We start from the raw sequence: 13,572 nt of genomic DNA on the forward strand, positions 1-13,572 counted from the left end.
AGGGAAAGAAACACACTGGAACTTGATACTAAGAACACGTCCTGCAGCTGGCACAGCAGTCATGGCACTGGACCCATGAACACAACACACAGCTGGCTAACCAGGAAAAATACTTCCTGTGTTTTTAAGCAGCTATTGTTTTCCAACTTTTAGAACCGACCTATAGACAAACTGGAGGGCTTCTTTCCCCTCAGTCCGCGACCACGATGATCAACACTGACGATGTAAAAACTGGTGGGCTTTGGGAAGTGAGACGAGCAAGGGGAGGCGAGAAGGGTAGGGGCCGTTACAGCTGCATCTTCATATCGAGAGGGCAGAAAACGTAAGTGCACTATTTAAAGAATGAGAAAGTACAGACTAGGGAAACCTGGAAGAAAGAGAGGGAGGGAATGCTAGGTCCCCTTTCCTAGGGGTGACAGAGATTGTCTATTTAAATAAACAGTTCAACTAAATATTTAAATAGTTTAAATAAATCTCATTCAGTGATAGAGGTAACAAAAAACACATGATTAAAAGTGGTTTTCTCTGGAAACTAAGGTGACATAAATCAGGATAGCGGTCACCCTCAGGTGGTGAGGGAGTGACTAAAAAGTGATGGGGCTTGGGGCGGGCAGGAGCAGGCTCCTGACACCGTTTCGTTTCTTGAACTGGAGGTAACCAGTGAGTTTTCGCAATTGTGTATTCACTTTGTGAAAACTCACTGGGCTGCTTACAATTTGTGTACTTGGCGAGTTTTTCTTCAATAACGTGCTAACTTAAATAAACAGAAATTGTTAAAGTAGGAACCTCTGGGCAGTTGGAATGATCTATGTATCATTCCTTCCACTAAGAGGCTGGGTATTAAAGCAAAGCACTATGACTGAAAACACCTCCAAATAAGGCCAATCTGCAAAAAAGAAAAGACATTACAGGGCTTCCCTGGTGGCACAGTGGTTAAGAATCCACCTGCCAACGCAGGGGACACGGGTTCAAGCCCTGGTCCAGGAAGATCCCACATGCCGCGAAACAGCTAAGCCCGTACACCACAACTAATGAGCCTGCACTGTAGAGCCTGCGAGCCACAACTACTGAGCCCACATGCCGCAACTACTGAAGCCTGTGCGCCTAGAGCCCGTGCTGTGCAACAAGAGAAGCCACCGCAATGAGAAGCCCGCGCTCGCTGCAATGAGAGAAAGCCCGTGCGCAGCAATGAAGACCCAACGCAGCCATAAATAAATTAATTAATTTAAAAATTTTTTAAAAAAAGAAAAGACGTTATACCAGTATCTGATTGTCTGAGTTTCTTTGAAACTTCAATTCCATTTTCTTCTAACTTCCTCTTTGCACAGTCCTGGCATGCATTACCTGAAAGATGAAAACTTTTATTAAAAAACTTATCTAAGAACGGCTATCATCAAAAAGAACATAAACAACAAATGTTGGCAAGGATGTGGAGAAAAGGGAACCCTTGTACACTGTTGGTAGGAATGTAAACTGGTGCAGCCACTGTGGAAAACAGTATGGAGGTTTCTCAAAAAACTAAAAATAGAATTACCATATGATCCAGCAATCCCACTCCTGGGTATATATCCGAAAAAAACAAAAACTCTAATTGGAAAAGATACATGCACCCCGGTGTTCATAGCAGCCTGATTTCAATTGCCGAGATATGGAAGAAAGTGCCAGGTGTCCATCAACAGATGAATGGATAAGGAAGTTGTGGAAGACATCCTGGAATACAATGGAATACTACTACTCAGCCATAAAAAAAGAACAAAATGTTGCCATTTGCAGCAACATGGAGGGACTTGAAGGACATTATGCTAAGTGAAATAAGTCAGACAAAGACTGCATGGTATCACTTACACGCAGAATCTAAAAAATATAATAAACTAGTAACAAAAAAGCAGACTCACAGATATAGAGGACAAACCAGTGGTTACCAGTGGGGAGAGGGAAGTGGGGAGGGGCAATATAGGAGTAGAGGATTAAGAGGTAAAATCTATGAGGTGTAAAATAAGCTACAAGGGTATATTGTACAACACAGGGAAAACAGCCAGTATTTTATACTAACTATAAATGGAGCATAACCTTTAACAGTTGTGACTCACTGTATCGCACACCTGTGACATATAACATCGTACAGCGACTATACTTCAATTTAAAAACAATTTTAAAAATTGCTTTAATTTAAACACCTGATTTTACTGAAGCGCTGACCAACTAATCCCTACCAAACGCTACAGACGCCTATCAAGTTAATGCTTTTTTCAGAAGAAATGGATGACTCTGGGAGTCAGAGAACGCAGCTAAAATAAATGTGTCCTTTCCCACGGAGATAAGGGAGAAACGGAAAGCTGAGCGCGCCCGTTTCACTAATTCCTTAACTGAAGCCCGTGCAGCACCACCAAGTTTCTATCTGTGGCGCTGCTGAGAGGGGCAGCGAAACCGGGGCTGCAAGGCCCCCAGCTCCGCTGACCAGAGCCCCTCCTAAGCCAAGTGACTGACCAGCGTGGGGAAACCTGGCACTAAGTTCACCCCAGGGTGGACGCCGGGAGCCTCTGCGCGCAGTCATACCTGGTCAGCTCATAAATGGGCAGAGTCGAGCCCTGCAAGATGAGTGTGGACATTTCAACCACGTAGTAGATAGAAAATTTTACACCAACGCTTAGAACCTCTGCAATTAAAATCTCTGAAGGGGATGGGTCAAATTATGCACTACCATGTGTAAAACAGAGAGCTAGCGGGAACCTGCAGTACAGCACAGGGAGCTCAGCTCGGTGCTCTGTGATGACCTAGGTCGGGGGGCGGCGGGGAGGGAGGTCCCAGAGGGAGGGGGTATGTGTATACATGGAGCTGATTCACTTCATTATCCAGCAGAAACTAACACAACGCTGTAAAGCAATTATATCCGATTTAAAAAAAAAAAAATTCACTACATCTTAGCCCCAGCGGTATGACACAGATGGACTCCTGTCCTAACTCCCCCGGACTCTTGGTTCCAGGACAGGAAATTATTGGCCCACGTTTGACAGAGCTGCTTCCCAGTTCAAGGGACCGTCACGCAGGTGTTGCCATCTAGCGTCTCTGGCGGGGCTGTCTTGACGCGACACGGGCTAAGTATTCTATGTGAGAAACACATCTATGATTTTATAAGTAAGAGGAGGAAAACACTGGGACTCGTAGGCAAAAACCAGGCTGGCAAAAGCCAAGATGTGCTTTACCGAACAACGTGGTGCTGTCCACTCGATCGGCATCTGGGGAAGAAAGGAGAACAGTCAGCAGAGGCCACTCCACAGCGCCTCCTCCTCTCCACCCCCAGGGCCGACGTGAGGGCTGAACCCCGACGTGTGAAGCCCCCGAGCCGGCCCGGGCACGGGGATGACTGAAAACACCTCCAAATAAGGCCAATCTGCAAAAAAGAAAAGACATTACAGGGCTTCCCTGGTGGCACAGTGGTTAAGAATCCACCTGCCAACGCAGGGGACACGGGTTCAAGCCCTGGTCCAGGAAGATCCCACATGCCGCGAAACAGCTAAGCCCGTACACCACAACTAATGAGCCTGCACTGTAGAGCCTGCGAGCCACAACTACTGAGCCCACATGCCGCAACTACTGAAGCCTGTGCGCCTAGAGCCCGTGCTGTGCAACAAGAGAAGCCACCGCAATGAGAAGCCCGCGCTCGCTGCAATGAGAGAAAGCCCGTGCGCAGCAATGAAGACCCAACGCAGCCATAAATAAATTAATTAATTTAAAAATTTTTTAAAAAAAGAAAAGACGTTATACCAGTATCTGATTGTCTGAGTTTCTTTGAAACTTCAATTCCATTTTCTTCTAACTTCCTCTTTGCACAGTCCTGGCATGCATTACCTGAAAGATGAAAACTTTTATTAAAAAACTTATCTAAGAACGGCTATCATCAAAAAGAACATAAACAACAAATGTTGGCAAGGATGTGGAGAAAAGGGAACCCTTGTACACTGTTGGTAGGAATGTAAACTGGTGCAGCCACTGTGGAAAACAGTATGGAGGTTTCTCAAAAAACTAAAAATAGAATTACCATATGATCCAGCAATCCCACTCCTGGGTATATATCCGAAAAAAACAAAAACTCTAATTGGAAAAGATACATGCACCCCGGTGTTCATAGCAGCCTGATTTCAATTGCCGAGATATGGAAGAAAGTGCCAGGTGTCCATCAACAGATGAATGGATAAGGAAGTTGTGGAAGACATCCTGGAATACAATGGAATACTACTACTCAGCCATAAAAAAAGAACAAAATGTTGCCATTTGCAGCAACATGGAGGGACTTGAAGGACATTATGCTAAGTGAAATAAGTCAGACAAAGACTGCATGGTATCACTTACACGCAGAATCTAAAAAATATAATAAACTAGTAACAAAAAAGCAGACTCACAGATATAGAGGACAAACCAGTGGTTACCAGTGGGGAGAGGGAAGTGGGGAGGGGCAATATAGGAGTAGAGGATTAAGAGGTAAAATCTATGAGGTGTAAAATAAGCTACAAGGGTATATTGTACAACACAGGGAAAACAGCCAGTATTTTATACTAACTATAAATGGAGCATAACCTTTAACAGTTGTGACTCACTGTATCGCACACCTGTGACATATAACATCGTACAGCGACTATACTTCAATTTAAAAACAATTTTAAAAATTGCTTTAATTTAAACACCTGATTTTACTGAAGCGCTGACCAACTAATCCCTACCAAACGCTACAGACGCCTATCAAGTTAATGCTTTTTTCAGAAGAAATGGATGACTCTGGGAGTCAGAGAACGCAGCTAAAATAAATGTGTCCTTTCCCACGGAGATAAGGGAGAAACGGAAAGCTGAGCGCGCCCGTTTCACTAATTCCTTAACTGAAGCCCGTGCAGCACCACCAAGTTTCTATCTGTGGCGCTGCTGAGAGGGGCAGCGAAACCGGGGCTGCAAGGCCCCCAGCTCCGCTGACCAGAGCCCCTCCTAAGCCAAGTGACTGACCAGCGTGGGGAAACCTGGCACTAAGTTCACCCCAGGGTGGACGCCGGGAGCCTCTGCGCGCAGTCATACCTGGTCAGCTCATAAATGGGCAGAGTCGAGCCCTGCAAGATGAGTGTGGACATTTCAACCACGTAGTAGATAGAAAATTTTACACCAACGCTTAGAACCTCTGCAATTAAAATCTCTGAAGGGGATGGGTCAAATTATGCACTACCATGTGTAAAACAGAGAGCTAGCGGGAACCTGCAGTACAGCACAGGGAGCTCAGCTCGGTGCTCTGTGATGACCTAGGTCGGGGGGCGGCGGGGAGGGAGGTCCCAGAGGGAGGGGGTATGTGTATACATGGAGCTGATTCACTTCATTATCCAGCAGAAACTAACACAACGCTGTAAAGCAATTATATCCGATTTAAAAAAAAAAAAATTCACTACATCTTAGCCCCAGCGGTATGACACAGATGGACTCCTGTCCTAACTCCCCCGGACTCTTGGTTCCAGGACAGGAAATTATTGGCCCACGTTTGACAGAGCTGCTTCCCAGTTCAAGGGACCGTCACGCAGGTGTTGCCATCTAGCGTCTCTGGCGGGGCTGTCTTGACGCGACACGGGCTAAGTATTCTATGTGAGAAACACATCTATGATTTTATAAGTAAGAGGAGGAAAACACTGGGACTCGTAGGCAAAAACCAGGCTGGCAAAAGCCAAGATGTGCTTTACCGAACAACGTGGTGCTGTCCACTCGATCGGCATCTGGGGAAGAAAGGAGAACAGTCAGCAGAGGCCACTCCACAGCGCCTCCTCCTCTCCACCCCCAGGGCCGACGTGAGGGCTGAACCCCGACGTGTGAAGCCCCCGAGCCGGCCCGGGCACGGGGAGCTGCCACCACGACTGCGGTTGCTGCTGACCCACCAGCCTCTCCCAGCAGAAGCACCTCAAGAACACGCGTACAGACGTCCCTAAGGACACGGTCACACATTACAAGTCCAAACGGCCTTCAGCCCCCAGCAGCCTGTCAGTCCACTCAGCTGCCAGGGTCTGGAACAGGGGGCCTGGGTGGGGAAAGGAGGCCCCGCCAGCGGCGGCAGGCGCGGGAGCCCCGGGCGAGGCCCCGTGGGTCAGGAGCAGCGGCGCCAGCGCGCAGGCCCGCGCAGGGACACCCTGAAGGCATGTTCCACTCTGCTGTCGGTCCAGGACCCCAGCCCCAGCTTCAAAATACCTGGGCACTAACTCTCTGAGCCTATCTCATCAGCTCTAAAATCATCTACTTAGTAGCAGTGGATACTGTGACCAAAAGTGAAATAAGGTCAAGGATGTGAAATTCACAGCCGTGTCGGCTCCCTGCTCTTCCCCGTAGTAAAAAAAAGTAGACTGCCGCCCTAACGACACTTTTATTAATGTGAATGCAACTTAGGTCAGTCCATCTTGCTAATTATTAGCAATTCGGAAAAGGACTAGTGGGAAGAAGCAAGACTCTGCTGGATTATCTGTGCATTTGGTTCCCGTGATCCTCGCGTTATCTCTAGTCTTCAAGTTCATGGCCGGTCACATGCAGGCAGCTTTGTGGTTAACCCAATTCCACTGCGTGGGTGACTACGTCTGGGTTTCCTATTACCGTGACATGACAGCCAATACAGACGTCTTGAAGTCTGCCGTCATCCATGTTTTATGACACCAAACTCAAAGCCGTGAACTGCCCTTATGGCAAGATGACCAGTTTAAGAAGTGCTCACTTCTCTTGGTCATTCCTGGCAGATGATCAATTCCCCAAAGAAGGGCCAAGGAGAATTACTTAAAAGGTGTGTTGCACTCAGCAGAACAGGGAAAAGATGTTACTGAAAAAAGAAAAGTCTTCATGAAATCATTTTGTGCTGCCGTGTTTTAACTTTTGAAATGTAGTGACAGGATCAAGGTATGGGGTATCTGCATTTTTCAGGCTGTCAGTATCACAGCTGATGAAGCCGGCTGGGCAGTTTTCTTTCTCCATTAAGGTAGTCTGAAGCGTGGCATGTCATCTGTGACGAACAGATGCATACAACTATACGCACAGCTTTGACGGTGACGTTGTATTTATACACTATTGCTATCATACCAATAACCCTCATCTTCTATTTTTAAAGTACACAGAGACATTAAGAAAAATAACAACTGGAAGACTAGTAAATCTAATGGTATGTAAAATTGCCTCTCAATTTTATTTTACAGTATGTAATTTATACCTACGAAAAAGGGGGGAAAAATGGAAGAATCCTATCAGATTTGTATATTGAAAAGTGAAAAAAAAAAAATCCCATACCTGGACTTCGCTGTTTGCAGATCTGAGTGGCGAGGTCTTGCACGTACCCCGGAAAACAGTCAAAGCAGTCCCCGTAGGACACGACTTTGATCCCACGCAGAAGCATGTCCGCCTGCTGCTTAAAGAAATGGTCTTCGCTCTCCTTGAGCACAACCATGTAGTGCTCCAAATCCGCCTTGTCCGGCACCGAATAAAGGAAGAGGGCCTGGAATATCTGATCACGGAGGGTCTCTCCGCAGCCCACAAACAGAAAGGATTTGGTGCGGTACAAGTTCTGAAGAACTTCCTGTGAAAGAACCAACGAGGAGATCGAGATGCTCATCTGAAAGTGAGATCTTACGACGTAAAGCTAGATATTTGTGATTTTAAATCGTTGCTCCCTAACCGGCCTTTCCCAAGAGCCACAGAGGAGCAAAGTTAGGAAAGCAGCAAAAGGGAGGGAGCCCCTTCCTCTCCAAGCCCGGGCGAGCGGCCCAGGCCCCAGATCCACGTCCCCAGATCCGTGCACATGCGCTACTGCCCCCCCCCCCGCACCCTGCCACCTCGTCAGCGCAGAAGTCATTCATTTCCAATCTCCTACATTTATGTACAATTTTAAATGATTAAAACATAAAATAAGGGCGTGAAATTTTCTTTCAGCTCCGAGCTGCGCATACGTAAGGGCCTGGAATTGACCTCTGTCCCAGTGAATCACAGGTGGGAACTCTGCGGAGAGGGGCCTGGCCTCGGAAGAATAGGGTTTTGGGGAGTGCGGGCAGGAGAGCTGAGGAGGGGACCAGTGACAAGGACCCAAGGGAGTGGCCACAGAGGGAAACAAAGATTATTAGCGGGGTCGCTCAGGCACGCAGCAGAGAATCGCCAGTTCCGACACCCAAACACCTCCGAGAGGTGCAACAGGGCCAGGTGCTTCTTCCCACGCAGCACCAGCGCAACTGAGGGAGGGAGGGCCTGACGCTGAGCTCAACAGCCAATCAATGAAGACCTGTGGTTTCTTAAGTGTCATAATAAATGAGTTTATAAAAAGCCAGCAGGCAGTTTCTCCACGCTTCATTTTGTCCAGGATATCAAAAAAGCCTCACAGAGAATGAAATTTTAAAACTAGGTTTTGAAAGCTAAAAGAGATTGCTAAATAGAGAAGGGGAAGGAGATGCCTGAATGAACAGAGAAAAAAGATGAGTAGAGAGGAGTGGCCAGAGGAGAGCGCTGCAGACCGTGCAGGGGCCTGTGAGTCACGCTGAGGAAACGTAACTGGAACCCTGAGTAAGAGGATCACGGAAAGTCCACTGAGCATCTATTCAAGGTGCCAGGCCCTGTGGCGGGCCCTGGAGACAGAGCTGAGAGCAGCGGCGTGACCCGAGGGGCAGGAGGCCTGGAGGCCAGGAACCTGCTCAGACCGCTGCCACTGCTGGCTAGCGGCCGCCACACAGCCCCAGGGGTACGACCAGTGCCTAGTCAGGATGCGCATACCATGACTTCCGGGTCTTGGGTAACGTCTTTGTATCCCGATAGGTCCAACACCATCCCGCAGGGATCTGTGTATAAGCCGTGAATGTGAAGAACTCCGTATTTGATGTGTCCTCTAGCCCACTGAAGGACCTAGCAAAGCGCAAGCCAGACAGAGGAAGAACACTGGTATTTAAAACAGGTGTAAGAGGAAAATATCCACAGTGATTCATGGCCTCTCAAACCTACCTGGGAAACAGTAAGAGATGCTTCAATTTATATCTTTAAACCTAAGAGAAACTCAGGTGTTAAATGCTAGCTATTCCTGTCCTGCCATATCGAAAAGAACTTCAGAGACCAAGACTGTTATGTAGAAAATACCTTTAACATCTCAGATTATAGCACACTGTCAAGACTGATGAGTTTAGGGAGATGATGAAGGCTTTCACTTCTAAGTCACATGTTTTATTTTAATTACTGCTAGGTATACAATGTTTGTACACCCAGAAAAAATATACATATACAGAAAAAATAATTTATCAAATAGCTCTAAATTGGCTTCATTTCAAGATACAGAAGATGCACATCACGTATATTCCTTTTATCTCCACGCCACGGGCTCTCACGTCAGCGGGCCGGACTGACAACCCCAGACAAATGGACTAACCCCCGCCCCTGCCCCCCACGAGCAGGCGGAGGAGCCAGCACTTCTGTTCCCTGCCACATGCAGCTTATTTCCAGAGGCCCTCGGTACAGCAGGGAGCAGCGCCGCAGACGGCACCACGCTGCTCCAACACGGGAGCAAGGTGTCCTGCCACGTGTCACGGGGGGGCCCGCTCGAGGCGTCGGCCGGGGGCCCGTCACAATTCCTCGGCCAAGCGCCGGGAGACGGGCCGCCTAAGGGCAGCTCCCACACTTCCCCGGGTCCCGAGTAAGACAGCATCACAACGGGCCTCGATGTCCCTGCGTGTGGAGCGGGGCTGGGACCCCCTGCCCGCCAGCAGTGAAGCAGGAACAGGCAGCGGCCGTAGCCGGCAGGGATCGTACAAATCCACAGGCACACACAGCGCACAAGAAATACAAGCGATGCAATGAAACTGTGGTCAAACTTAGCAATAAAAGAAATAAAAGCGTAAAATGTGCACCTTTCCGACAGGAGAAATGTGTTTTGTTAGGATTTTTAGTAACGCCTCGTGCTGGCAAGACATGGGAGACGGAGTCCCCCTCACACAGCTGCAGGAGTGTAGACTGGAAATCTTTCTGGAGAACACGTGGGTGATTTACATCGTTTGTCTTTAAAATGGTCATACCCTTTGACCCTAACAAGTTCTCCAGGAACTTATCAAAAGTGTAGGAATTTTCACTGTAGTATTATTTATAGTTGTGAAAATATGCTCACAATGATAACTATAATCTAGTCTCACAATGAAATTACGTTTAAAACCATGCTTTTAAAGACAGTCTGACGACAGGAAAATGCTCACAGTATAATGTTAAGGGAAAGTATCAGCACAAAAGCTTGACGTGTGCTGCATCCTGGTGTGTTCATTAATAAGTAAACAAGCCAATTAACCAAAATTCACAGCAATAGGACCGCAGGTGATCTTGCTTTCCTGAACTACAGCCTTCATCACCCACATCTCCTACAATGACAGAGCCCTCGCGGGTGTACAGCACACAAGCCGACCGGAAGCCGGGGCAGGCAGACGAGGGGTCCTGAGGAGCTGGCGGCAGCGCCCTGTCCCAGGCCCTCCGTGTCTCGTTCCAGCGGGGAGAGGAGCCTCCACGAGCAGACAGCACCCTTCCTATGACGGGCCCTCTGCTGGGAGGTGACAGCTCGTGCCACACCACAGCAGCAGTGCAAACGTGCCTGCGCCTCTGCCTCTACTCCCGCCTCCCGCCCCGGCGGCCGGCCCGCACCTTGGTCTTGTCCTTCAGATCCAGAGACTCCATGGGCTTGTTGTGCTGCTGCCCGAAGATCTCCAGCAGGTTGTCGTAGTTGGTGGTCAGCACCATGGTGCCCCTCTCCATCAGGCTGAGGATGGACTGCAGCACCAGCGGGCTCTGGATGTGCTGCTCCAGGTTGTCGAACACCTCCAGCAGGCAGTCCTGGAAGAAGCTGGGCTTGGAGTCGCCCGTGCGCTACGGAGAGGTGGACCCGGAGTTACAAAACCGCCAGCTCTCAGCCACCACCGAGCACCTAGGCAGGTGACAGTACTCTAGGCGCCAGGGATGCAGTCATTTTTTAAAAAAGAGAAAATGGCTGACCTTGTAGAGTTTACTGAAACCCTAGGGGAGGGAGGCAGGTAACGTGCAAACATGTCAGCAGTGATACACACTGCGGGGAAGCCCAGCAGAGAAGGGGGCTCGCTGCCGCGCGGCAGATGGCAGACGGGCCTCTGATAATCGAGCAGAGCACGGAGGGAGGGAGGGAGGGAGGCAGCTCTGGAGAGGGTGGCCCAAGCGGGGGAGGAGCCAGCGCCAGGCACCAAGGTCAGAGCACAGGTGGGGCTGAGGGCGGGAGAGGAGTGAGGGCACGTGCCACAGGTGAGGCCAGACAGCTGACCTGGAACCAGGTCACGTGGGGCCCTGAAGACCACAGTGAAGACCGGGGCTCCCTCCCCTCCGCGGGAGCCACAGAGGCACTGGTCTCCTCCTTGCTGCTCTGGGGAACTGGATGAAAGACAGCGTGTCATGCTACTGAGAGACCGAGCAGGGTCAGGAGTGGGACTGGGCCCCCGGATGTAGCACCAGAGGTCACTGGTGGCCTTGACCAGAGCGGCCTCAGGGGAGCCTGGCCAGGCTGCGTTCCGAGGGGAGGTGAGCGAATACAACAGCTCCTGAAGAGCTGTGCTGTGAAAGGGAACAGAGAGATGGGGTGTGGCGCCAGGAGGATGCTTCATGCACTCCCAGCATGAGCGCCCCTCAGCCAGCCTTGCCCCGGGGCCAGCAGGACGGGCGGTAGAGCCTGACCCGTGCGTTCACATGAAACACCTCTGCCGGCCCCTGCCCACCGCTGGCGCCCCCAGCTCCACCGCCATCGGCCTCGGGAGCGTCCACCAGAGCCCCCCCACATCCTCCCAGCTGGTCGCTCATCCCAGGGTTCGGCGCTCCCTCTTCCGAGACTCTCCTGTCCCTCCCTGCTCTGGAGACCCCCCGCTGTTCCTGGGCTGCACCCTCGCATCTTCACGCGCTTCTGTGAGCCTTCGCCGCCTCCTTCCGCCCTGAAGACCAGCTCCCCATGTCCCTGGCACCGCACACTCCGGACCAGGGAGGATGCGAGGGTGGCACCCGCTCGCTGCCGAGTCTCTCCAGCTGCGCTTCTGTCACAGCTCACGCGGGGTTCACATCCACGCAGCTGATCCTTCCTATATCACAGCCTCTAAATTCCTCCATCACCCTCCTCCAGCGATCCTGTCCCATCTCCGCCATCCACACCCCAAACCTTATCATGACCAGCAGCAGGACCCTTTCCAGAAGCCCTGGCCAGCCTCTCCCTCCACCTGCCCAACTCTTAGCACCGCGGCTCCCAGGGGACTTCACCCCACTGGGACCCACGGCCCTGACCCACTGCCTCTCCCTCCCCCGCCAGCCTCACTCCTCCCATCACGCAGCCTAGATTCCATAATGTAACACTACAGTTACTCCTGAAATTCGCTTTCAACTTCCCCGCCCTTCCCTGGCTTTGCTGGAATCCTTGGGCAAAACCCCAACCCTGAGAAAACCAACTCTCCACTTACTCTGCACCTGTTCCCACCCCGCTGAACACGAGGAAAACACAACCATCTGACTGCCTCGCTTGAATTTTTTTTTTTTAACGGAAGTTCTCAAAAATACCCAAAAGTAAAGAGGAGAATAAGATAAACCTCCAAATATTCACCTCCTTGACTAAACAAGCATCCACCCAGCTGGCCTCTATTTGAACGAATGGCCTCATCCGAGGGGTCCTTCTCTGGTCCATCGACTCTGCCCCTCCCTCTCCTGACAGGGCTCAGCAACTTCCTTTAGAAAGGGCCCGAGAGCAAACTATTTTAGGCTTTGCGGGTCACACAGTCTCTGCTGCCAATACTCAACCCTGCCCTGAAGCATGAAAGCAGCCGCCCTAGACACTGTGCAAAGGAAGCAGAACCTTATTTACAGAAACAAGCAGCAGCGAAACCCTGCCGCGTGGCGCTATTTCCCCTATTAATACAACACCCATACCTGGCATTGTCACCCAGCTAAAGCCACTTCCCAGACTCTGGTAAAGCCACGTATGGCCACATGTACAACTCCGGCCAATGCCATGAAAACAAAGTGGATTGCATGTCAGCCCCCGTAAGGGAGGACGCACGGCCCCTCTGTCCCCTTCCCACTAGCTGGCAGGCACACATCATTTATAGCAGGAGTCGGGGCAGCTAACCTTGAGCATGAGGTGCGGGCTGCACGGTGAAGACAGCGGAGCCATGAACGGGGGCCCGGGTTCCCCACGCCGTCAAGCCCCTGTGCTCCCCTGGGGCTGCCTACCCAGATGTTTATGTGAGAAATGTAAACGCAATCACAGTCAAGCCACGTATTTTTGGGTTTCTTTCTGCAGCAGCTGAAGTTCTGTGGACTAGTCTTCAGGCTTTCTTCTCGGTTAACCCTCAACATCTCCCCACCCCAACTCTCAGATGATGGCTATACCCCTCTTCAACAGACCTAAGGGGAAGAAAGCTGCCTCGGGCCTCAGCCGCACCATCTAGCTCCCTGCGTGCGTCCTGTCCGATGACGACCTGGCTGTGACCTGTGTGAGCTCAGCCCTTTCCACACCCGCCCCACTGGCTCCAGGCCATCACTCAGTGTGTCCCCTGCATCACCAACCGC

The 13,572-nt window shown here is 50.5% G+C and overlaps 1 protein-coding gene across 1 annotated transcript in view; it reads right to left on the minus strand.

Moving 5' to 3' along the window:
• The window catches only part of SIRAL2 (SIR2 antiphage like 2), a 28,793-nt gene that overhangs the window by 2,840 nt on the left and 12,381 nt on the right, over nt 1-13,572 (minus strand). The window contains exons 4-8 of the mRNA XM_007453917.1: nt 10,648-10,869; nt 8,752-8,880; nt 7,285-7,570; nt 5,709-5,741; nt 3,766-3,849 (exon numbers count right to left, since the gene is read on the minus strand). Of these exons, the coding sequence (XP_007453979.1) occupies nt 3,766-3,849; nt 5,709-5,741; nt 7,285-7,570; nt 8,752-8,880; nt 10,648-10,869 (754 nt within the window). The remainder of the gene's footprint in view (nt 1-3,765; nt 3,850-5,708; nt 5,742-7,284; nt 7,571-8,751; nt 8,881-10,647; nt 10,870-13,572) is intronic.

Source organism: Lipotes vexillifer, unplaced genomic scaffold, assembly GCF_000442215.2.
Source record: "Lipotes vexillifer unplaced genomic scaffold, Lipotes_vexillifer_v1.1 scaffold382, whole genome shotgun sequence".
NCBI lineage: Eukaryota > Metazoa > Chordata > Mammalia > Artiodactyla > Lipotidae > Lipotes > Lipotes vexillifer.